Consider the following 23,789-nt stretch of genomic DNA (forward strand, 5'->3'; position numbering starts at 1 on the left):
GACTTTATGATTCTATATCGAGCTTCGAGGGCCTCTCTTGTGGTTGTGCTGAGACACAGGTGGATATCTAGCGCTGCATACTGATCAATAGCGTTGCCAATTCTCAAACTATCGAATATCCACTCCCACATATTGACTTGGATGTTTAAGAAGTTTGACTTTACCATTCCTCTGGACCAGCTGAACTAAATCATAGGCATTATTACGCGACGAGTTCATAGCGTTTTACCCATTTTGAAGGATTGAGGCTAGCTGACCGTCCGTTGAGTTTGTTCTGGGCCCATGCGTGTCTCGGCCCGCCCTAGCCCGCAAATAGTTCGCGCGCTATTACCATCCCCATATCAGCTTAGCGAGGTCTAGAGTTCCAGGGTGTGGCTGGGTATTGAGCTCCTCACTTTCCTGAGAACGGACCTCGAGATGCTATGGTACAACATCGAACGGTAGTGTGTTTGATTGACTGTGATACCACGTGCATCAACGGAATGAAGAATTGCCCCTGTGGAATAAAATAAAGAGGGCGAAACTAAATTTGAGGAAAGTCATGCCTCAACAGTTCACACCAGGGCTGGAATCTGTCGGTGCACTGGTGACTTAGAACAGCGTTCGTTTTTATGTTCCACAACAACCTTCGGTCTGGGTCCAAATCAAAGCGCTGATCTTATTCTATTGTAATTCAAGTTTCGTTTTATTTCTACGTTAATTGCCTCAGATCCTTTCCTTTTCCAACAACGAGCTCTGCTTCATTTGTGATGATTGAAATTATTTTTACGTTCAGGGTAGGCGGGAGCGGAGAAAGGTTGATCCTCGGGCTGGAATCCCGGTCAGCCGAGCAAAGATACCGGCCTATACCTCATTGGTCAAATTGCCGAATGATATAAACCTAAATCACAACCTTGTACTCTAACAAAACAGCTTGGTACTGTGGTCTAGTTGGTCATGACATCTCGTTAACACCGAGAAGGTCCCCGGTTCGAGCCCGGGCAGAACCTCATTTTTTGCATTTTGTAGAACTGTATCGTAATTGTGCAACCTTTTTCTCAACAACGGCTCTCAATCCAACTACCTCTGGTTTACTCTTTAACAACGCTTATTCAAAACTGTAATATGTAGTTCAATCACAGCAAGCCTCAACTCTTGTCTGAATTTTATTTTTACTTTTTATAGTAGATACTCGATATTGTATTGTGTATTTATAGCAGTAATGCCAGAGAGAAAAATGTAGTCTGCAGTGTTGTCGTTCACAAGCGAATGATCGCCGAAGTGATGTTTCCAGGCTTGGAGCAATCAGCCTCCAAACTCCACCAGTCTCACGATAGCCAGCAAAGCAACAGACCAAAATCTGATATAAGTCCAAATGGCCCATTTTCGTCTTCGCGTCCTGCAATGATGCCAAATACCAGGTCCAAATAAGCTTAGATCGGCCATAAGCCCGTCCCAACACCGTGGCTAAGTGATCAGCGCTTACCGTCAGATTGGGTCGCCGCATTCAACTACAATAGGTTCGGTCGTGCCTTTTCTTACTTCTTACTTCCTTTTTCGGTTAAAGACATTAGCTTGACCGGCGACTCCAGAGACGTCATCTGCTCTTTACTCGCTGTTTCGCTTTATGGTGTCGCTCGCTGGTCGCTGGTCGCCCCTGCCTATTCTGCACTTTCCTCTCCTCTCTTTAATTCTGGGTCACCTCTTTTCAGAAATCTCCGGCTGCACGGCAGTTTGTCACTGTTTTTTGTATCTCCAAGACCTCGTATAAAAACATTGTATTTCGACATGAATATCCTCCACGAATTCGACACCGACGTATTCGGACTAGTGCGCGGCTACGAAGGTACTCGGTTCGTTGAGAACTTGGCACTGGAGCGTGTTACAAAGGACGTGGACTACTTCGAACTCTCAACAGGTAGGATTGTGCGAGTTAATGAGAGCGAATGATGATTAATTCAATGCGATGTAGGCACAAAGTTCGACCCTTGGAGTAATCCATCTCCATCTCTCATCTTCGTCGTCGAAGGCCAAGTCACGGTTACGATACCGGATAGCATCTCATCATCCCCAAGCTACGCTTCCCTACAATCGAAAGGCCAAGCTGTTTCCAAGACTCTCAAGCGAGGCGCGTGTCTGAACCCAACATCGCACATACTCGCCATCCTCTCACGCGGGGAAGGCAACGATGAGCCAATACTGCCCAGGTTTGGAGAAGCAAGAGTGCTGTACGAGGCCGCCACAGACTTGAAGCTCTGCCGAGTCAATCTCGGCCAGTCGGGAAGCATCTCCGAAGATGTACGCTCTCCTATAATACAAGGGCTCTTGCAGAAGCTATTTCTCGTCACGCTTCCTGTTTCCGAAACACATTTTGGCCTACGAGACCAAGTACTCGACTGCGAATCGAAGATGGCCTCTCTCCACAGCACTTCAGCTTACGAAAATCCCTTCAACGATTCTGTACCCTCGAAAACTTATTACGACGACAAAATTCCAGAGTCACCCGCTAGTTCATCACGCGGTGGAACCCCAGATCCGTACGACGATAAGCCCGCCAGACGCCGTGCACCCTCAAATCTATCTACTGCTTCTACCTCAAGACCACAATCGATGTTGGGGTCCGATCTGTACAAGGAAGCTCAGCTCCCTCTCGTCAAGAGCCGAAGCAACCCGAACCTCAAGTTGATGATCAATACTGAGAAGGTACAAAATTCAGCAGCTGATGACAGTAAACTTGGAGTTTTCAAATCACAGTCTATTCTTTCTAAGACTGAACGCAAACGCCAAAGCATCCCACACTTTGAAGGAAAGAGACCCGATAACAAACGCATACGAGCACAAACCGCAGGACGAATGCTCAACATGCTGATGCATCCGAAAGGCTTCAACGTCAGAAATAGCATCTACGTAGATGGAGCGATCATGGACGAAATTGAATCCAGTATTGAGGTCTTGTCATTTGGACAAGGAGAATACATCGCACACAGAGGAGAACGATATCCTGGCGTTTGCCTCGTGATAGATGGTGCAATAGAGGCCTGTACCGGGGATGAGATGAGGGCGACCTCTGCAAGGGTAAGGGAAAGCTGGTGTGCTTTAAATGATTAAGTGCTGACAGATCCCAGCAGATGCTCCCGTTCAAGATTGGACCAGGTGATATAATTGGACACAGCAGCTTGGTCCATAATAACAAGTCTCAATTTGACTTCAGGGCCATACAAAAGACAACAGTCGGCCTCATACCGAGGCCGTTCCTTCGGAGGTTGACGGACTTATGCCCTCAGATTCTGGTGGTATTGGTCGCCAAGATGTATGATTGTCTGCCTCCTTTGATCTCTCTAATTGACTTTGCTCTGGATTGGTCGACCGTCAAAGCGGGAGGAGAAGTATATAAGAAGGGGGAGAACAGGTAATATTCCCCAATCCCCCATTTGACGCTGGAACTCTTTGCCTAATGGATCTAAATAATAGTGATTCTATTTGCTTCGTGGTAAGAGGCCGTGTCCGGATCACTGAAAAGGGACCAAGCGATATGGATGCCCATATCAAGGAATACGGCCCAGGAAATCCCTTCGGAGTCCTCGAGTTCCACACAAACCGTCCCAGGTCATGTACAGCTCACGCAATCCGGAAATCAGAGATTGCGAAGTTACAGAAAGCATCTTACCAAAAGCTTGTGAACTACGCTCCAGAACTGGGATCTCGACTCTGGGGAAGCATCGCTCAAGCACCACAAGATCATCAACAGAGCGTACAAGGGTTAGATTCCACTCGGCTTCGGACTATTGCCGTGTTCCCGCTTTCGCTCGAAGTCCCAGCTGCCAAATGTGCAACGCTCCTGTCTTCTGCTCTGGCCAGACTCGGCATTTACGAGAAGGACACTGTATCGTTGGTAGAGTCGCATAGTGTGATCAGCGCGGTCGGAAGTACTGTCTTCACTGATGCTGGTAACAAACATCTTGAGGACTACGTGGGGCACGTTGAACAAAACTCAGATCTCACTATCTTGATTGGAGAGCATTCGGTTGACTCGACCTGGAACGATATCTGTATCGCGACGGTGAGATACCCAATAATCATTCTGTCTGGACATGACTAACAGTTTGTGTAAAGGCTGATCTGATTATTCTCATGGCCATGGACGATTGCGACCCGCGAATCACTCCGGTTGAGCTAAAGCTTGAGAGACACGGGACGATGGCTCAGAAAATATTGGTTCTCGTTGATGACGGTGAAGACGACTTTTGTCCGCAAGCAATCACAAGACCATATATTCAGGTAGGTTAGAACCAGGCTGAGCCAAAACAGAGTTTTGCTAACATCCCTATAGGAACGGCCATGGCTGTCTGAAGCCACTTCCCACATCGAAAGAACCCGCCTCACCAGTGTTGACTCTTGTCGAGACTTTGAGCGCTTGGCCCGTCGTATTACGGGACGCTCAATCGCTGTCGTGTTCGGCGGAGGCGGCGCACGCGGTTTCGCTCATTTGGGCACACTTCAAGCGCTTGAGGAAGAAGGTATACCGTTTGACATAGTCGGCGGCACGTCGATGGGCGCGTTTGTCGGCGCGCTATACGCAAGCCACATGTCGATTGATCGAACCGTTGAGGCAGCCAAGGCTTTTAGTAAAGTTTCACGCTGGTACCGTTATCTCTTCGATTTTACTATGCCCATATTGGCATGGACGTCAGGCTCATCATTTACGAACCACGTGTCTTCGGCTATGGACCAGGATCTGGATTCGAGTGATCTGCGACTAGCGTTTTATTGCAACGCTACGAATATGAGTCAAGGTGGTCAAAGTTTGACGATGTACCCTCAGGCACGTTCCCTTTGGCAAATGGTCCGAGCATCAATGAGTATCCCGCCGATCTTCCCGCCGTTTGCTGTTGAGGGAGAAGGCGATATTCTTGTTGATGGTTGCTTTTCAGCAAACGTTCCTGTATTTCCGGCACTGTCAATGGGGGCCGAGATTGTCCTGGCCTTTGATGTGTCGAACATGGGCGGTGCACCACCACCTCAGACGTTAGGTCAATCAGTGTCCGGATGGTATAACCTTACTCAAATGATATTTCCGTGCGCAAGTTCGCGTAAGCCGCATAAGAGCTCACCTTATAGTGCTGTCGGGACCGATGGCAATGTCTGGGGGTCGCTACAGTTATTGGAACTCATTACCTTCTCAACAAACACCAACGAGATCAAAGCTATCCAGAATACACCACAATGTCTGTACATGTTGCATGATTTGGATAAGATTGGAACATTTGACATGGAGAAATTTGACAGTATAAGAGAGATGGGATATGAAGGTGCAAAGAAATGGTTACGGGAGGTGAAGACTTCGGGAAAGTTGGATCATCTGGCACTGCCCCGAGGTATCAAGGATGGAGATAGATAACTCCTTCTTGCATTTTCAGCTTAATGATAGAGTTTAATAGAGTGTCGACATGAACCTGGAGCTTGGTCCACAGCTTATCTCGGCATTGAAGGTTCCCCACACGGCAGAGACAGAGATTGCTAATAATAGAACTGTCAAAGCGGAAGTCCGGACCCTTTGATTGGTCAACAAAGTTAACTTCTCCCTTTTCCCAACCATTATGGACCATCTATCAACCAATTACTGTGCCTCACTATCAATTTTCATTCCAAGGGACCGAGCGCAAAATCAACAGCCTCACTTTTTCTCTCATCGCCATTTCTCTCCCTTGGGCTTGGGGAGTAAGCAACTCCTGTCCGACTCCCCGATAGCTGCAGTACTCAATTCATGTCACTGTCACATCATTAAATGCATCTTTCCCACTGATGCATACTAGAGTTCGTTTCAAGGGGTTCACTACACGTCTACTGCGGGGAAGATAACGAGACCTATTGGCCAACAAACGAAGCAAAAAGGTAAGAGCTCGAGCCAGAGATCCGCTCGTCGAAGGATTTCCCCTGCATGACAAAGCCATGACTAAGAAACTGACATACATAGAACACACTGCGATGCGATGCGCTCAAAGCATCGCGTTCTCGTCTCGGCGCCCATACCAAGTCAGGTGCCGCCAGAAGTCGTCCTCGCGCACATCCAAACCTTTACGCCTCTCCTAAAACACAATGCCGTATTCACCAGCTTCTCCGAGATCCCACCCGACACAGCGCGCGTGCACAGCGAGCCCTTTTTCGGGCCGCCAAACAGCAGCGTGCGCAGTTTTCTATGTTTCCAGCGCTTAGAGCTGGTCGCGGGTCTAGCGCAGAATGAGACTTGGCCCATTACTTTTCTAAAAATTCACAATGGTGTGAGAGCGCGCGTTGATGCGAGAGCGAGTGTTACTGTGTGGATAGAGTGTCTTGTGAGACAAGCGCAAGATCCGGGGACGCCGAGTAGTAACGGGACGTTGACGGAGGAGTGGGAGTTGTTTGAGGAGGTTGTTGTTGAGTCGCATGGGTTGCTTATGCCGTTTGTTTCGAGGATGACTGAGGTGGCGCATACGGGGATATGTCAGAGGATTATGGATGATATCGTTGAAAATAAGTACAGTGGCAAGGTTTAAGGCGTTATTAATATTTTGTATATCTAATGAGATTCATCGCAGAGTATTGCGATTTTACGTCCACTTTGGCAGAATGAGAACGGTGGTTCTGTTATGAGATATTATACACAGGAGCTTCTCAAGGAAGTCTTGATTTTGCCTCATTTTGTGGTATTTGATAAATACTAGGGCCACAAAACTAACGTGTCCGGAATAAAAATGTATTCACTATCTATAAAGACCCGGATTACCAGCTTTCATATCTGAGCGAAGATCTATGAAATTGTTAAATGAATCTCCAGTAACCAATAAAGAATGGTGTAACCACCTGCGACTAGGACAGCCACTACGACTGTCAGTGCCGACGAGGGAAGATTTATAAGCTTATTGAACCAGCCGTCAAGGTGTCAGAAGAATTGGCCGCCGAGAGCATAAGAGATGAAATACTTTAGTCACCTTGTGCGAAGTTAGGCTGGGTTTAGGCTACTTTATTTCTGTACCCCAAGCCTTAGAGGACAATTCTTCTGACATCCACCTGCCAGCCTCGACTGACTAATCATTGATCTTGCCGTCATGGGTAAGATCATAGTAACCATCCCTGCTGTAGACAATCACTCCAATAGGAACAATCGCCTCATCGCGGTAAACGACCGACTCTGGATAATTCACCGAACCCCCGTCTTTTCTGAGAACAGCCTCAACCTTGAACAAGAAAGCCATCAGTATAGGAAGCACGGAAAGTAAAGAGGTATGGTTCTTACACTGTCAAAACCTGGATCAGGACCAGTTCTGACTGAATCCGCCTTCTTTAAGAACTGTTTCACTCCTGGAACATATCTAACTACTAGAATCATTTCGAGGCTGCCAGGGCAGGCATTGTCCTGAAACATATCCGCTTCTGGAACCAGGACCATCAGTAGCATATATCTTTGAGGGTCGGACTTACCTACTGAACGAGCTTTTAGATATATATATCCCTCGCCCGAACATCCCGACTCCTACTAACGTTAGTCTTGTATCACTTCAACAGAATGATTACTGACCTGCATGTGCCATTTTGAATGATTTGCGGATTATTCCACAGACACCACAAATGTCATCACCACAGCATTTGAGATGACCATTTTCCAATCCGTTCTTAGGATCTCCAATGTGGCATTCCCGGTTCGTTCCATGAAAGGCATGCTCCCAAATACCACCATGATGGGACAAATAATCGTCGAAACGTCGGCCGCGGTGGGTCCGGTCAAGGTCGGCTTCCCTGACGTAGTATATATCTTTGATTTGAGGTACCAAGTTCCCGGACTCCTCCCATGTCTTCATAAATTCTCTCTTGACTGGTCTGTTAGTTCTCAGGTAAATGCTTCCTGCTAGTGAGGGGACTTACGGTCCCTGAATAGTATCTCCGACTTGGAAAGTCGGTACAATTTCTTCCAAGTTTCAGTTCCAGCCCGGCTTTGGATATGTTACAAGTGAAGAACTTACTGGTCCACCCATGTTTGTCACGTAAACCAGAGGCGATTTTGTGGCGTAGGGATTGGTGTGGTAGTACTATAGAAAACCTTCGGCTTGGATGTGTTAATATTGCGTTGCGGTAGATCTAGAAATGGCGAGAATACATGCGCCGAACAGGCGTCTTTATACTGGCAAAGCGCCATTGAAAGTGATAGGAAAATTTTCATTGCTTCTGTAAAGGTATCTGAATAACAGGCCGGCCTTGGGAAGTTGGTATGACCTTGACCACGTCGCGTCACAAGAGTATAGATACGCAATCCTTCAATAACAACAGAAAGTACGATCAGCGAAAGAAAGGAATATCAAGAACATATACCCACAAGTACAAAACGGAATCACCCCACCATGCCAACTACTCACCTCTCAGCCGACACTTTCCACAATCCAATCATAATCGCATACCTCCCAAGTTTGGTGATGATATGTCGTGGCTCCCAACAAATCATCACCAACCGACCAACATGCCAGCCCCGGCTAGAAGCCCCAAAGTCACACCAAACAAACTGACGACACCACTTCTCTGAATGCCTGCAGCAGCACTCTCGTCAGAAGAAGTCGTCTCGGCAGCGGTTGTCTCGCCTGTAGCAGTACTGTCGGCTGTAGCAGTAGTGGTCTCACCATCCCCATCACCACTCTTCCCTTCGGCATCCTCCTCCTTATAGATCAAAGTCACGGCGGGTACAAAACTACCATACGAGAACAAGGTTAACTCGTCCGGACGAGCAGTCGCTATTTTGGTGCGCGTAGTGACTGTAGCGCTCTCGTTGGGTATGTTTGAGATAAGTCCGACTGTTTTTGTCGGCCCCACGGATACAGTCACAGTAGTCTGATCGCCGTCATATCCGGACTCAACATAACAGACCTCTCGAGACCCTGGGTAGGACATAACGGGAGCGATCATGGATCTGCAAAAACCATAAGTGTCTCCGATATAGCTACTACAAGAAGAGTCAGTCTCGCAGTGATTCATTGATAAATCGTGTTGTACATACGTCGGGCAACAGACCGCCATTGTTTCAGACCTGTCCAGAACGTTCTTCCAAAAGTCTGTTGGTTGAAGCGGCTGTGCCTCTTCGTCAATACCATAACTCTCCGGGTCTCCCGATACCGTCAACACGCCCGAGATGCCAAATTGACCAGTGCTACTACCATGCTTCAGCAGTCCCACAGTTTCCCAACCTTTGGGACAAGCTATGCCGGGAGAGAAATACTGGTATGCGCCATGGACAAACTTTGTTGTCTGCTTCTTCTCGGATTCCCACTTTTCTCCGCTGGGATAGCAGTCTCCAAAGGGCTTCATGGTGCATGACTCCGCTACTTGATAGGGAAAGTGAGGCGACGTCGCGTTGGCGAAGATCTGGTGATCAGATTGGGTAGCGCATGATGAGGGTGCGGTGAATGTCGTCGTTAGAGGACCAAGGTTGAGGGCACTGACGCCAAAGAACCCTGTGCTGGGCATCTTGGTAGGCGTCGCTATTATCAATCTAAAGCCTGTATCACGAGCAATAGGTATGCATTGGAAGAGGTTGATCCGAGTCACAGGCCTACCTTTTATGAAACAGATCGGCTAAAATGCCACGATTCAGCCTTGCAAGTCGGCTAGAGTCGAGAAGAGGCACAGCATAAGTCATTTCGCTTGGCCGACAAAATGGTGTGTTTAGCGCGCATATTTTCTTAACAAGCAACCAATTGAGGAAGAGAATTCCTAGTCGCGACAAAGGAACCCTGGGCGAAAATCACGACGGGAATCGGGGTTTCTCCATGGGGATAAGTTTAGGATTCGATGTTCAAGGTTAGTGATCCTTCTCGCACTGGCGGAGTGCGAGCGACTCCTAGCCGACTGCAAGGGACGGTGACGTCGTGGTAAAAGCCAATTGGCTCGTGAACATGGGGCGAGTGCACCTTCCTCCGATCGAGAAACATGCAACGGGGCAGTGGGCACGGGTAACTCGCTTGTTCGTCTCCATCGAAAGTGCCGACTTAATGTGAGGTAAGAATCAAAATTGGCGCTATTCAGATATAGATAAATAGGGTGTTTTTATCTCGCCTCAGCAAACTCCATCCACAGACTATCTCCCAACACCTTTTGCAACAGCTCACCTTCAGTCCCAAACACAACCTCGATACCACCATCAGGTAAGGTCGGCAAAACAACATGGCATCCAGGAAGGATACCCGTGTTTGGACAACGAATAGCCTCCACTCTGTTTCCCAATAGGCTTCCCCATTCCACAGTTGCTAGGTTGAACTCAGCCCAAGATGTCTGCACTGAAGTATTGCCCAGCACATCGAGAAATGCTGTTGGGGCCAGTCTGGTAACATCTTCAAGCTGATCGACAAGCGTGACAACGTCGTCGGTGAATTGATTATCAAGCCGCAGTAGCATTTCCTTCCGGATTAGAACAGCCAGATCAGCCAGGTTCATACTGCCCAGTATCTGGCGAACAGGTGCAGAGACAGCGATGTACTGCAAGAAGCAACCTAGCGTCTCAGGGTGCAGCGGCGGGTCCATACGCTTTCGACCATCTACGGCGATGCTAAAGACGGAGATTGGATCCTCACTATCTTTGAGATCCTCGATTGGAGCCTGAACGACGATGGCAGTTCGCCACATGAGAGCTGAGAAGGCGTCGTTGGTAGAAATCCATTTCTGGTCCGTGGGTTCGGTAGTATTGACAGGCGATGCCCTAGCCTTGAGGGCCTGGAGCGATGAAGGCGAAAAGTAAAAGACCTGTCCACGAAAGGTTGAACTCAGCATGGCTGGAGACGGCCCCGGGGGAGTGAAGGGAAGAATAGTGTACTCAGGGTGGTCCTCGGCTCGTCCCTTATTATGGCCCGAGGGCTTTGAAACGCGTTGCCTATCGGATATCATGGCGTCCTCGATCACCAACGGAGATGGTACTGGGATTCCCTGGCAGCGACGACATTCTTCGGCCCAGATCTTGGTCCAAACAAGGTACGTGGTAGCATCGCCAACCATATGGAAGATGCACCATCCGATAAGAACACCGCCTTCAATAAAGTTGGCCTGCACCAGAGATATTGGAACCGGCTTCCCTGCCTCTGGCCAAATAGGTCCAGGCATAAGCAATTCGCTGTCGAAAGCTTCGAGAGGAAAATGATTCTCCTTGAGCTGCGCATAAGTCCAGGAATACTGCCCTTGCCCTCTCAGATCCCTGGTGGTCATTTTTCCGATCTGATCGTCGGGAAGTCTCTGTAACTTGAGAAGATTGGCCTGTTTTGCATCACTGTCTGGTACAGCTTCCGACGCCAAGACGCCGATCCGATGACACGCAGCTTTGTAGCTATCTTGAAGAACTTTCAAGACTTCATCGCGGTCGTAATTCTCTGCGAGACGCATAGGAAACACATAGCGTAGATAGCCCCGTGGACCAACACGTTCCAGGGCTGTCAGGTCCGGAACATCGCTTAGAGATAGCATTAAAGGCATTTTGGCTGCAGAGGAGCGTGCGATACAGCTGGGTGAGGCAGCGTATGGAATAATACAGAATAAAGATTGCAGGGTACGCTGCAGGTACCAGAAGAGCTGACACTTAAAACTCTTGACAGGAAGAAGGTGATAAATGTAATAAAATAGTGGTTGTCTGGGCAGTGTCCAAAGTCAAACTGAGAGTGGCGTCGAATCCATGGTCTACATATCTAGCAGGCTCACAACTTCTTAATAGTACTGGCCTCACCCAATTCATAGTCTAACGCTGCAACAAAGCAGGGGATTGAGGGAATTCAGCTCAGGGTTCTAGTTACCCGGGCGAATCAGAGACAGATAGGAACAAAACCCTGCTCCATAACATTCTAGATACCAAGAGTGATGCATTACATTAAAATCTCCGCACCAGTTTCAACAGAGCCAACAGCATAACAATAGGCGGTTCAACTAGCCATTGTGAGAAGGTTGCGCTGTGCTGTTGGTTCTTAGTGTAATGGCCGGAGGAAGGGTATCATTCCGGGCGGGGCCAGTCGCGGAAATAACGCATTTTGTTGGTTCACACTGCTTGCTCTGTGAAATTAGGCGAGATATACCCTGAAGTTCATTACCTTGTCTGGAAATGGAATAAACAGCCAAGTCGGCCGTACAAGGTATTCATGTCCAACAACTACTGTCATCATACGATTTCTGGTAAGGGAGAAGCGGCACAGCATACAAGGTGCTGATCGCCCACCAGAATGCCTTGTTAGGGCAGAGTTCAAAAGTAGAGGGGGTGCTGCAGTTCCTGCTATTGCTTAATAGAAAACTTGGGTCATATGGAACAAAGCACAAACAGTCTCAGAAGCTGGGGACAAATACTAAACTCATTTCCATTACCTACCTATTGATCTTAGCTTTGTTCCCGCGGTCAGAATTAACTCCCATGAAACCCATTACTGCACCTGTTCTCGTGTCTTAGACATATTGTTTGCTTCTCCAATGGCTTTGCTTACCTCGTGATTCGCATTCCCTTTTCCTTCCCAAACTCTTCTCTTTTACCCACCAATGATGAACTCTACCGATCCTCGAATTATTGCCATTGCGGGCCTACCACCGTCAGACATCGACCTCGACGCCAACACTGCCGCCTCGGATAGAGCGGCCATTATCACAGTACTTATCCTAGCTTTACTGGCTGTCTCACTACGATTTACCGCAAGAACCATCCAACGAACCAAGATACATCGGGATGACTGGGTTATTATTGTGTCGATGGTGTTGGTCACAGGGACTGCTGGCCTAGCCATTGCCGGTAAGATATTTATGCAAATAGTTACGTCGAAGCCAGCTCATAGACTATAGGTGGCTTTTATGGAGCTGGGAAACATATTTGGGCAGTTGAGATGGAGGACCTGGAACAAATCTACAAAGTAAGTCAGATATACTTTCATTGCTCCCCCATAGCTAAGATTGCATAATAGATCCTGTTCGGGTACACATTTCTATACTCAGCCTCTTGCGCAATCATCAAGATTTCTATACTCTTATTCTACAGTCGAATATTTCCTACAGCAGAACCTTTCTTCCAGATCTCAACAATGTTCGGCTATTTTCTGTCCATCTCATATCCAATTGTCGTTTGGGTTACGATGGGCAACGTATGCAGGCCAATCGAACACTTTTGGACACAGTTCCGTGGTACAGAGGGGACATGCATCGACATTAACAAATTCTTTCTAGCCCTCGGGATTGTCAATATGGTGAATGACTTCTATATCTTGCTCATACCTATTCCGCAAATATTCCAGCTACAGATGTCTATGAGAAAGAGATTGGGCATTACTGGCATCATGATGCTGGGTGGCTTGTAGGTGCATCACTGTCTTGATTTGATACTATCCATTAACTCATGCCTCCAGTGTGTGTGCTGCTAGCGTCGTACGCATCCACTTCTTGAACGAGCTCACCAAAACGGTAGATTTGACGAGAGCCATGGGACCTGTGTTTATTTGGTCTGATCTCGAGCCGTGCATTGCCATTGTGTCGGCATGCCTCCCGCACCTTGCACCTCTACGACATGTCATTCGCGATAGAATATCTTCTACATTTGGGAGTCAAAGAGAGAGTGGTACTGCTAATAGCGCCAACAATCTGGGAGGTAGAGGGCCGAGTTCCAAAGGTCCCATGTTTACTTACGGTGGATCAAGGTATTTTGGTCGTGGAGACAAATTAAAGCTTGGAGACAATGACGATGAGGTTGAGTTGACAGGACTTGGGACAGCTGTGTCCAAAACCTGCAGACAAACGTCATCAATGCCCAGCTCTGCGGAAGATATTAGGTAGCACAATCTATTATCAACTGAAGGTTCTTCGTGGTTCACAGTATTTCAGGAACATGGCACCAACAGTCTCAGGAATTGGCTCTGAACATAGGTCAATGATACCTTCCTCTGACCCAGACACATGCAACGGGCGAGTGGGAATGGGTAGGTCGCGTATTTATCTACCGACAAATGGTACATAGAACCCTACCGTATACCTTCCTCCCTTGCAACCTGATCATCCGTATAACTATCCCTCACCCTCTCAAGATACTTATCAAACTTCCTCGAAATCTTAATAACATGTTCCAAATGCCGATACGTCATACTCTCGTTTTTGAACTTGGCCAATTGTCTCGCCGTCGTGATCGCATTCCGAATCTGCCGCCCGTTCATCTGCTCCTCTGCCAAATCCGCCAAATGTCGTTCGATGTCATCAAAGTCAATGCCTGGATCCTGTTCCAATTTACGCTTTCGGTCCGTGATCGGCTGAACCACCGTGCTCTCCTGCTCGAGTGCGCTCAATCGATCAAGGAAGTTCTCCCAGATGCTCCTTCGCTGTGATTTGATCAAGCTCTCGTAATGCAGGGACAGCTGAATACGGGACTTGAAAGCTTCATCGAAGGTGCCCACTCGGTTTGAGGTGAGAATCAAGATTCCCTCGTAATATTCAAGAACTCTCAAAAACACAGAAACAAGAGCATTGCGCTCAAGGTCTGTCAAAGTCCGCTGCTCTAAGAAGACATCGGCCTCATCGAGTAATACAACACAGTCCCATATCTTACCCAGATGCAGGACTGACTCGAGGTACTTTTCAACTTCTTCTGGCTTGGTACCGATATCACCACAGGTCACACGGAATAGGGGCTTCTCAGCTAGCTCGGCGACACTCTCGGCGGTGAACGTCTTACCAGTACCCGGACCCCCATGCAATAGTATGATTAGTCCGTTGCCTTTGCCCTGTATGAAATCTGTCGTTTGGTCTGTGGCCAGCTTACTTGTAACGAGGGCTTGGATGATATCTTTAATCTCTTTGTCAATGACAAGATGTCTGAAGGCTTGCTTGTTCCAATGCACTGGCTGGATATAATCGACATGAAGATCCTCTGTTTAGTAAGTCAGTACAACGGGGCCTTGAGCTTTGGGTAGACTAAGGGCAGAGTGCTCACGCCATTTCTTTTGGCGAAGGTTGTATCCGACAATAGTACTGGGGAATACAAACGACTCAGAACCTTGAGGCATCTGCTCACTATCCATGATAGATGCATCCATCTCTTTCCGTTTCCAGCTTCCCAGTTCCGGATATGCCTCTGTGAAGTTCTTCGAGTCTGAATGAAGTTGCTTGTATGTGTCAAAATCCATCATGTATCGTTCTCCTTCCTAGCGCCTGTTAGCACCGGTGATTCCGAGTCAAGTTCTGCCACTCACACCAACCGTATTGCCGTCAATTACATGATTGTAAGTAACCAAGTTCCTTTTCCTGCAGGCCCACATGGTTTTCCCTCGACGTTCAAGTAGTGTTTGGGACTCCTTGGTACTCAATCGCATTGGCAAGATATCTAGATCCATTATATTGGCATACAGGCTTCCTTCGTTAAACTCGAGGGTGACCTTAAGCGTCGTGCTCTTGATGTAAAACTTTCCGTCATATCCGTAGGACCAAGCATCAATCTTCCAAGACTGAGAGACTGAGTCTGGCACATTGGGTTGGATTGAAGGAATATCTCCAGACTCGACTTTGGTTGCCCAAGACTTCGCGATATACCCTTGGATACCTTTGGCGGTCTTTGACACCAGGACCTCGCCAGGCCGTACGAAGAATGGCATCGTTTGTTCCGATATGTAGCCCCGAGAGAAATGTGCCTCGACTTCTGTGTGTGTCTTCCCGTAGTTGTTATCGATCCATTGTGTGAGTAGTTGCATCTGCTTCTTGTGCGGTTCAGCTATGGTTTCAATATTGGTTGAACCACGATAGTAGTACCAAAACAAGAAAGGCGAATCTATTGGTTCATCCGATTTCCAGACCGGGAACCTCTCGCTGAATGTTGGATGGGAGTCAACAAATGCATCAAGGGCAGCGACCATCTGTGGAGATAGTGTCTGAATGACTTCCCGAACAGGTTTAGGATCCGGAAATGCTGTTTCCTCATCGTCAAATTTGCCAATATCTCTTTCCTGGTAAGTTGAATCGTAGTGCCTGTATACCACGAATGCAGCATCAGGTCTCTGTTTGAGATATTTGGCCTCGTTGGCTAGTGGTGAGATCCCTTTCAGTTGGGGCGATCTCCCCAACACTGGCAGCCAAGAAGGTCTTTGCAGATAGGTAGTTTCGTCGCCTTGGATTTTATGTAACAGAAGCCAAGTAGTAGATTTAAAGGTGTTCTGTAGACTGCGGAGTTTCTGTATCTTTTGTTCCAGTTGAGCTATTTTGATATAACCTGCAGGATCCTGACTGGAGCCAACATTCTTGCCTCTCTCTGCATCTGCGTCCATACTGGTAACAGGCATGGCTTTTTTTGTAGAAGATTGGGCTAATGCTTCGTTGGTGAGGGTGGTATCTTGCACCCTCTCAGCGATGTTGGCTCGTTTCTTAATGTCCAGATCGAAGAGCCTTTGTTGGTGTTGCATCGCTGAACTTTCACTAAGCGGCAGCGGGAGTCGGGATACAGTGTTGACTATTTTCCTTTTGTCGGTATGATAGGATAATTGACCTTGATCTCTCGAGCGTTGTACTCGAGCAAGTGCGGTGAGTCTGTCCTCGCTAAATGAACTTGCGCCAGTTTGATCTTGTGATATGGTACGATGGTGATAATGGTCCCAATCTGGCTCATTGTCTGGTTCACTATCTGGTGGAGTCTCTGGGCGCATTCGTGGTTTTCCGGTAGCACTGAAGTCTAGAGATTGCCCTTGAGCCGCCCAAACATCGGAGAGTTTATTGTACGGGTCGAGCCAAGTTTGAGACGTAGCGGCCTGTCTTTTGTCAACCTTCTGGTAACTGGCGATTTCTACTAATGTTGATCCGACGAGCTCGTTTGCAAGTTGAGGTTCCGTCGCCCCTGACACACTCATCAAATCTTCGGAGGTTCGAAGTACATGAGTCCTACTCGATTAAATCCCGCGGCAAGGACCCGATCTGCTTGTCTGGTGGTAGCTGACAAGAGTGGTTACTTCCGCCAAGACCGAATACTTGCGGGGGCGACAAGCGGACAACGTGGACAAAAAGAGGTGGAAAGCAGGAATCAGCTTTGCGTCACGGCTACCAGCTCTACATATATCTCCCTTTTGACATTGGCAAAAGCAGGAGCGGTGAGATGAACAGATAGACGGACGAGGAGGCCGACATGGACCCCGCAGACAAACACCCTTTTCTCGCACAAATGCGTTCTGCCTTGCCCACAGCACTTTCTGTCCATTCGCAACTACAGCACCAACCTGAGGCATAAGTCTAGTACATATGGGCCTCTCATACACATGACCAAGGCTCAGAACCCTGCTCGCGCAGGTGTATGGACGAATGACATCCGAGACCATGCGCCCTCGGCCCTCGGTGTGAGACCAACTCAGCCGCACAGCGATACGCCCTGGGCAATAATTGGCCCATGGCGAATCATTAACCAGGCTGTGCTGAGGCCGTGCTGCCAAACGTCGCAGCAACCCTGGAAACAAAGTTATTCTTTTTCAACCTGGAAGCGAAGTTCACATCTTCTGTTTCTGGTAGTCTTTAATGGCTGGGATCATGGAACATTCCAAGTCAGACTTTCTCGGTACTTGGTACTCGCCAAATACTCATTCGCGATCGACCACACATTCGTAAGTCAACTTGAGGGATTCAACTTAATTTCTTCACTGCCACTAAGGAAACATGATTTATGCAGCAATTTTGCCTTTCCCACTGCTCAACAAGCTTTCCAAGAAGGACTCGATCGGTTCGCTTCTGAATTCACCAATGACCGCAATAAAGCAGACCTTTCGAAAAGCTTCTCGAGTATACAAGATATTCACGACCTAGCGCAGCGGTCATTCACGAAATATTTAGATGAAAAACGCTTTCCTAAAGCAAAGAAATGGATCCGGCGATTCACGGCAAAGATCAGTCATTATGGAAATATCATGGATGTCCTGGTCCAGCAACATCCTGAATACGTCTCGCTTGTCTGGGGAGCCATGAAGTTTCTCTTAGTAGTAAGCATGGACCCTAATAACATGTCAACGCGTGGCTCGCTCACTATATGCAGGCTGCTCAAAATCACGAAGCAACAATATGTCTCATATCGAAAACCTTGTCACAAATCGCCGACTCTTTACCTCGTGTTGAGCTCGTCACTGTTCTTTATCCAACATATCGGATACGTCAGGCGGTCAGTGATCTATATGCCAATCTCGTGAGATTCCTTATCCGAGCTCATGAGTGGTGCCAAGAGGGCACAATGGGACATCTCTGGCACAGTATCACCCGACCACCTGAACTCAGATACAAAGACCTTCTCGAGGACATTGCGACCGCCTCACGAGAGATTGACCAATTGGCAGTTGCTAGTAGTCGAGTCGAAATCAGAGATATGAACTTGAAGCTGGATTCGATTGTTTCCAAGCTCAATTCCTTCGAGCCTCCACAGTCGAGCGCTATCTTGGATGCGAATCACACCATTCTGGCCAAGCTTGACTCATTCCAGGCTTTACACTCGAGCGCATTACTGGATACGAATCAGCGGCTCACGGATCTCCAATTCTCACAGATCATGTCTCACATCGCTGATGGAAAACTTGGCGACCCTTTGGAAGCATTCCGATATAACGTCTCGGTCCAGATACGGCACGATCGGGTTAGGGTGTATGAAACAACAAATGAGTTCTGGCAATCTCCAAAGTTACAAGCTTGGTCCACAGCACCAGAATCACGAATAGCCATCGTGAAAGGTGGTTTACGCGCGCGACATGCTTCAAGGAAGTTCTCTGTCAACATCATTGAGCAACTGCAGTCGAAAAATATTCCAGTAGTTTGGGCTCTTCGAGGTCCACAAAATGACTCCAAAGAAGCGAAGGCTTCAAGCACTGATTTATTCAAGACTCTCATCTTACAAGCATTCAAGCTATCGCAGGACTGTACGACTGAGAATACCATGTCTCTCCAATGCGCACAGTTCCACAGAGCAAACACTGAAAACGACTGGCTCAAACTTTTGGGCTCTGCGCTGCTTCGAGCGCGAACTCAGATCTACTTGGTCATCGATCTGGCAGTGATAGACCACAATCTATTACCAGCTGAAGGGTTCTCGTGGTTCACTGCATTTCAGATATTGTTTGCGGAGATGGTAAAGAGGTCACCTCAGCTGCGCGTTAAGGTGCTTCTTATTGGCAACAGCGTCAGTTTCGGACCGTCGGAAGCCGAAATGGTACCATCCGAAGTTGTGGTACCTATAAGAGTGACACAGATGCCCGTTCGGAGGCGGGGAAAGATGGGGCCGCGAGTGGAAGCTTATGGGAGAAGAGGTTACCCCAAGTTCTAGTTGATGACAGCGATGAGGGTCACTAATGCAGCTCTTCAGGTAGAGACAAGTGTCTGGCACAACATTCTGCAGGAGTCGTGTAACTCTGTAGTGGCAGTATATCTAATTTTAGCGATACATACTGTTCAATGACCAAGATGGTGGCATCTGAGGATCAAGATGCTAGAATAAAGTATTCAGTCTCAAAGCGTAAACTGGCAGAGATGGTTTAAACGATTTCGTCTATTGGGCCCTCGGGCTGACCTAATACCCTAACGGTACGGTACTGAGAGAGATGCCACGTAAAGCTGCACCTTACGCCAAATCGCGATGTCTTGATGCTTAAGCTGTCACTGTTTTGTCTTTCAAAAGTCCCTTATGTCTGGTGACATCTTCCGACGTGGTCAAAGGTAAAAGTAAAGTTTGATTGAATAGTAAACCGGGTCTAAAAGGAGTGGAAGAATGTACAAGAAGATAACCTCAAGTGAGCCACATAAAGGCTCTTTCAAATCCGTCTCAAGGAATGTGTAAGAGTAGACACTTCTAAATAAGGACCGTCCCAAATCGTCATGACATGATCATCAATTTATCCGCACACATCTAGCACCCACCCTTGCACTGACACTTCCAGCTCTTGTAAGTAGGCTTCTTACCAGACTTGGCCGAGAAAGCGCGCTGTCCCTCAAGAGTGACAGAGTCACCCTGGCAACCAGGTCGAGTCCAGACAGTGCATTCAAAGCAGCTGAGAATGGACTTGGTATCAGGAGAGTCGAGGTCGAAGGTCTTGATGTTGGAGGGGAAGTTGTTGCATCGTCCAGGGACGCCGACGCCCTTGAAGGTGGCCTTCTTGCTGACGCGGAGCTTCAGGAGGTCGATGCCACCGGCGTCGCGGGTCTCAAGAGTGGTGTCCTCCTCAATGGGGTTGGGAAGCGCGGCTGCGAGGCCGGCGAGGAGGAGGATGTTGGAGAAGAGCATTTTGATGTTTGGGTTGGTAGGAAAGATAAAGATTGTCTTGAAGTTTTGGAACTGAGTGAGAGACTCTGAGATGATTGTTGTTTGTGATGAGCATTTTCCATTTACTTGGCGGATGCTCTCCTCATATTTATACTATTTCTCAACCCTTCTTTTCGATATGGAGGCATTCTTCTCAACTCGTATAAAATCTCATTATGCAGCCAAATAACAGCCCAAGTGCCACGTTCCTTGGTCAAGTCAGCCTCTCCGTTCTAGATCGCCAGCCGTCTACCCAAATTCCTATTCTAATCGGGGGACTTGAGTTGTTCCCATCCTTCGAAGCTCTAATAATGGACCCCGCCAACGGCCTGAACCTTGGGTGTTTGCTATTCATAGTGTCCACTCTCCGCCCTAACACGCAAAAGTGCGCATCGTGTTACCACATATCGATGACAATCAATAGCGGCGCGTTTCCCCTCATCAGCCTGAGTACTCGGACCAAGAGGGGTTGACGTTGGTTGTTGTCATCTCACTCAGCTCAGTCAGCTAATATTTCGTAGCCTGTAAGATGAGGACAGCGACACTTTCTCCGCCCGACGACGCGGGGCTTCACGTTTGGTTATATCACGATACGGAGCAACAAGTTATATGTAGATCTCTTACGAAAGCTTATCCATTGTGTGTTGTTAATACTGCTAATTGTCGGGCATTCATGACTTTCGGAGCCTTCGGTCGATCGGCCTGATGACTGCAAAGTGTGGGCTATGGATTACCACTGTTGCGTCGGGCTTTACTCTGCATCTTGAACGTTGGTGGTCAGATCGTGATATAGCGTGAGCCTAGTATAAAGTTTAAAAAGCTGAGTATTTATGCTTTAAATAGACTACGAGCTTGGGAGACACATTGTATCTTGTACTACAATTTGTAGTGGTAGGGTACGATCTTACTGACGGTCCATCGGGGAAACAATCCTCCATACATCCTTTCTGCGATGCCCGTGTAACGGACTCTTCAGACCGTCGCTATTCACAGCGTCCCTCACCTTCGTGACCTACAGCCTTTGTTTGTAGGAGGTCACATTTATTCACCTACTCAAGCTCATTAAAACCAACTATCACTTACTATGCAGGCTACCCGTTCATGATTCAAAGAGTGTAGCTCAGGTAACTTTGACGAACTGAATGGAGAGTGAGACTGTGAATGGCTCATATCAAAGCGTCATCTTCCCGATATAAATGACTGAGAGCCGTCTGGCCGTTAGTTGCAGCATCAAATGCAGCAACCAAAACACATTAACAGCATCTCCAACTACCAATATTCTGAGCTTTCATATCTATATTTGACCATGCTTTCCATCCAGGACCTTTTGAATCCACAGTGCAATCACCCTAGCGGATGTCCAAACCCACCTGAGGAAGGTAAAAAGAAGTGCCGCCCCTGCTTGACAAAGCTCAATAGCCAGGCAATTTATCGCAAAACATGGTATTTAGATCAAGGTCTCTGTCTGAAATGTCCCAATAAGTTGAACAGGGCGGCGAGAACTTGCACAGAGTGCGCTGCCAAGCAGAAGGCGCACCACGAGAAAACCAAGACAAATAAAAAGACCTAGATATATAGGTGGAGTTGTATTTCGTGCTGCAATAGGTAGCTAGTCTATAAATTCGTTAGTTGGATCGGCTATTCATCTAGCTGTGACATGATGTGAAGTATAGTTTTATCTGATTGACCTGATTTATTTACTTTCTTTCCCTTATTCTGATCCCAATGTCCCAGGAAACAGAACAGTTATTCATGAATCAGTGGTGTAGCTGAAGTAACACTAGATAATACTGATAGGATGGTAGTAGAATTAATCTGTGAATGAGCCATGAGATAAGGCTTACTGAACATGATCACACTTTTGGTGAAGCATCATCGCTCCTCTGCTTGTACGGAGCATTTTGTGAATGGATGCTTTACCTTTACTCTATAAACCGTTATCTTCTTTGAGGGATTAAAGATAGCGACTCAAGCAAATCAACATCTCTAACCTAAATTTAAGACCACTGTCTTCTACATCTATATACTCGCCATGCGACCCATGAACCGAATTCTAGAACCCTGTGGAATGGGAAAAGGTTCCGCCGGGCACTAAAACAGACGACGAGACGATCGTCGTAAAAAAGACAACCCAAACGACACAATCGTTGTTAAAACAAACACCCTGAAATCGTAAAAGTGCGACACTTGTCCAGAGCGAGCACTTCCAGGTAGATCATGATGCGGCCCCTGCTCGAGAAAGTAAGCGCGAAAGAAGACTACAAACAAGGCAAGTGCCCTCGGACTTATCCAAAGCTTCAACACGTAAGTACATCTCCTACAACCCCAAAAGTCAAGACGTACCTCTTTCGGAAACACAGATCTTCCAACAGGTTGAAATATAGATTTTCCCAGCATACTGTCTGAATTACTATTCGACACAGCCTCAGCTTCTTTGTAGATCTGCATGGCGGCGCTGGGACTGCCTTGGTAGTGGATGAAGGCCCAGTGGAAGAGTTCGTCTTTTGTCCAGGGATAGTTGTCTGTCCAGACTTTGAGTTTACCGACAAACTATGCTAGCATTCCGACTGGGGAGTCGTGGAGGGCATAACCTAGTGTTACCGGCTTTGTTTCTTGGATACGTTGGTAACCTCTCGTCCTTCGCAAACCAGTTGGTCCGTTCAAGATCCTTCAACTCCTGTTCACTATACTCATTCTTTTCATACCGAGCGAACTTCTCGGGCGACTTCTTCTCATTTGGTGGCAAAGCCAAGAACATGTTAATATGGATAGCCTGTACGGCGTCGGGGTGGTTCAACGCCATGTATCTCACGATGGCTGAGCCCCAGTCACCTCCCTTGGACGGTCAGCCACAGGCCACCTTCCGAAGCCAGCGTACTTACCTGACAGACATATTTATCGTACCCCAGTTTCTTCATTAGCTTCGCAAAACAGGCCGCATGCTGTTCTAGTCCAAAACAGACTTCTTGGAATACTGACTAAAGCCATAGCCGGGCAACGAGGGCGCGACCACATGAAAAGCCTGTTTATCCTCTGCTGACTCGGTTAGTAGAGGCAGAATCTTGGTAACTTCTAGGAAAGATCCAGGCCTGTTCTTTATCAGTTCCAGTGCTTGAGCAACCTGATGGAGGACATCTTACCAGCCATGTAGAAACAAAAGTGGAATCGCATCTTCCCTCGAAGATTTCTGGTGGATGTAATGGATATTCAGAGGCTCAAAGCCATCGACCTGTATCGGAGTCTTGAAATGGTTCAAGGTATTCAAGAAAGCCTCGTACTTTCGCCAGTCATACTCATCGCGCCAATACTCGACCAGCTCCTTGAAAGACGAGTGACCAATTTCTAGGTCGTTCGATTCCACATCCGCCATTCCATCGTCCAGTCGAGCATATTTGAGCTTTATTTTGATTTCTTCAACTAGGCTGTCAGGCACATGAATCTGCTGACTGGTGAGTGGTGAGAACCTTGAGGTAACGTGATCGCGCTGGCCTTGAATGGGGTGATGTCAGCCATGATTTTGGTCAGCAAGGCACCATCAACAAAACATCGCAAATAT

General features: G+C 47.6%; 8 protein-coding genes across 8 annotated transcripts; 3 read left to right on the plus strand and 5 right to left on the minus strand.

Annotated features, from left to right (window-relative positions):
- Positions 1-1,767: 1,767 nt before the first annotated feature.
- FIESC28_01852 (uncharacterized protein) lies at positions 1,768-5,377 on the plus strand (the record flags this gene model as incomplete). The annotated part of the gene is made up of 6 exons (XM_031156002.1): positions 1,768-1,897; positions 1,952-3,054; positions 3,105-3,388; positions 3,451-4,039; positions 4,093-4,257; positions 4,310-5,377. The coding sequence occupies 6 exons, from the start codon at positions 1,768-1,770 to the stop codon at positions 5,375-5,377; spliced, it is 3,339 nt and encodes a 1,112-aa protein (XP_031020006.1).
- Positions 5,378-7,043: 1,666 nt separating this feature from the next.
- Positions 7,044-9,465, minus strand: FIESC28_01853 (uncharacterized protein; the record flags this gene model as incomplete). Its single annotated transcript, XM_031156003.1, has 7 exons — positions 7,044-7,193; positions 7,253-7,389; positions 7,535-7,828; positions 7,879-7,921; positions 7,977-8,042; positions 8,515-8,944; positions 8,999-9,465. 7 exons carry the CDS (start codon positions 9,463-9,465, stop codon positions 7,044-7,046), a joined length of 1,587 nt encoding a protein of 528 aa, XP_031020007.1.
- Positions 9,466-10,044: 579 nt separating this feature from the next.
- On the minus strand, positions 10,045-11,457 carry FIESC28_01854 (uncharacterized protein; the record flags this gene model as incomplete). The annotated part of the gene is made up of 1 exon (XM_031156004.1): positions 10,045-11,457. One exon carries the CDS (start codon positions 11,455-11,457, stop codon positions 10,045-10,047), a length of 1,413 nt encoding a protein of 470 aa, XP_031020008.1.
- Positions 11,458-12,501: 1,044 nt separating this feature from the next.
- On the plus strand, positions 12,502-13,776 carry FIESC28_01855 (uncharacterized protein; the record flags this gene model as incomplete). Its single annotated transcript, XM_031156005.1, has 5 exons — positions 12,502-12,745; positions 12,796-12,863; positions 12,915-12,925; positions 12,989-13,300; positions 13,353-13,776. The coding sequence occupies 5 exons, from the start codon at positions 12,502-12,504 to the stop codon at positions 13,774-13,776; spliced, it is 1,059 nt and encodes a 352-aa protein (XP_031020009.1).
- Positions 13,777-13,961: 185 nt separating this feature from the next.
- FIESC28_01856 (uncharacterized protein) lies at positions 13,962-16,382 on the minus strand (the record flags this gene model as incomplete). The annotated part of the gene is made up of 3 exons (XM_031156006.1): positions 13,962-14,860; positions 14,924-15,134; positions 15,183-16,382. The coding sequence occupies 3 exons, from the start codon at positions 16,380-16,382 to the stop codon at positions 13,962-13,964; spliced, it is 2,310 nt and encodes a 769-aa protein (XP_031020010.1).
- Positions 16,383-17,490: 1,108 nt separating this feature from the next.
- FIESC28_01857 (uncharacterized protein) lies at positions 17,491-19,261 on the plus strand (the record flags this gene model as incomplete). Its single annotated transcript, XM_031156007.1, has 3 exons — positions 17,491-17,564; positions 17,630-17,936; positions 17,990-19,261. The coding sequence occupies 3 exons, from the start codon at positions 17,491-17,493 to the stop codon at positions 19,259-19,261; spliced, it is 1,653 nt and encodes a 550-aa protein (XP_031020011.1).
- Positions 19,262-19,840: 579 nt separating this feature from the next.
- FIESC28_01858 (uncharacterized protein) lies at positions 19,841-20,215 on the minus strand (the record flags this gene model as incomplete). The annotated part of the gene is made up of 1 exon (XM_031156008.1): positions 19,841-20,215. The coding sequence occupies one exon, from the start codon at positions 20,213-20,215 to the stop codon at positions 19,841-19,843; it is 375 nt and encodes a 124-aa protein (XP_031020012.1).
- Positions 20,216-23,180: 2,965 nt separating this feature from the next.
- Positions 23,181-23,746, minus strand: FIESC28_01859 (uncharacterized protein; the record flags this gene model as incomplete). Its single annotated transcript, XM_031156009.1, has 3 exons — positions 23,181-23,322; positions 23,374-23,650; positions 23,698-23,746. The coding sequence occupies 3 exons, from the start codon at positions 23,744-23,746 to the stop codon at positions 23,181-23,183; spliced, it is 468 nt and encodes a 155-aa protein (XP_031020013.1).
- Between the last annotated feature and the right edge of the window lie 43 nt (positions 23,747-23,789).

Source organism: Fusarium coffeatum, assembly GCF_003316985.1.
Source record: "Fusarium coffeatum strain FIESC_28 chromosome Unknown BRIP53273_contig_41, whole genome shotgun sequence".
NCBI classification, from domain to species: Eukaryota; Fungi; Ascomycota; class Sordariomycetes; order Hypocreales; family Nectriaceae; genus Fusarium; species Fusarium coffeatum.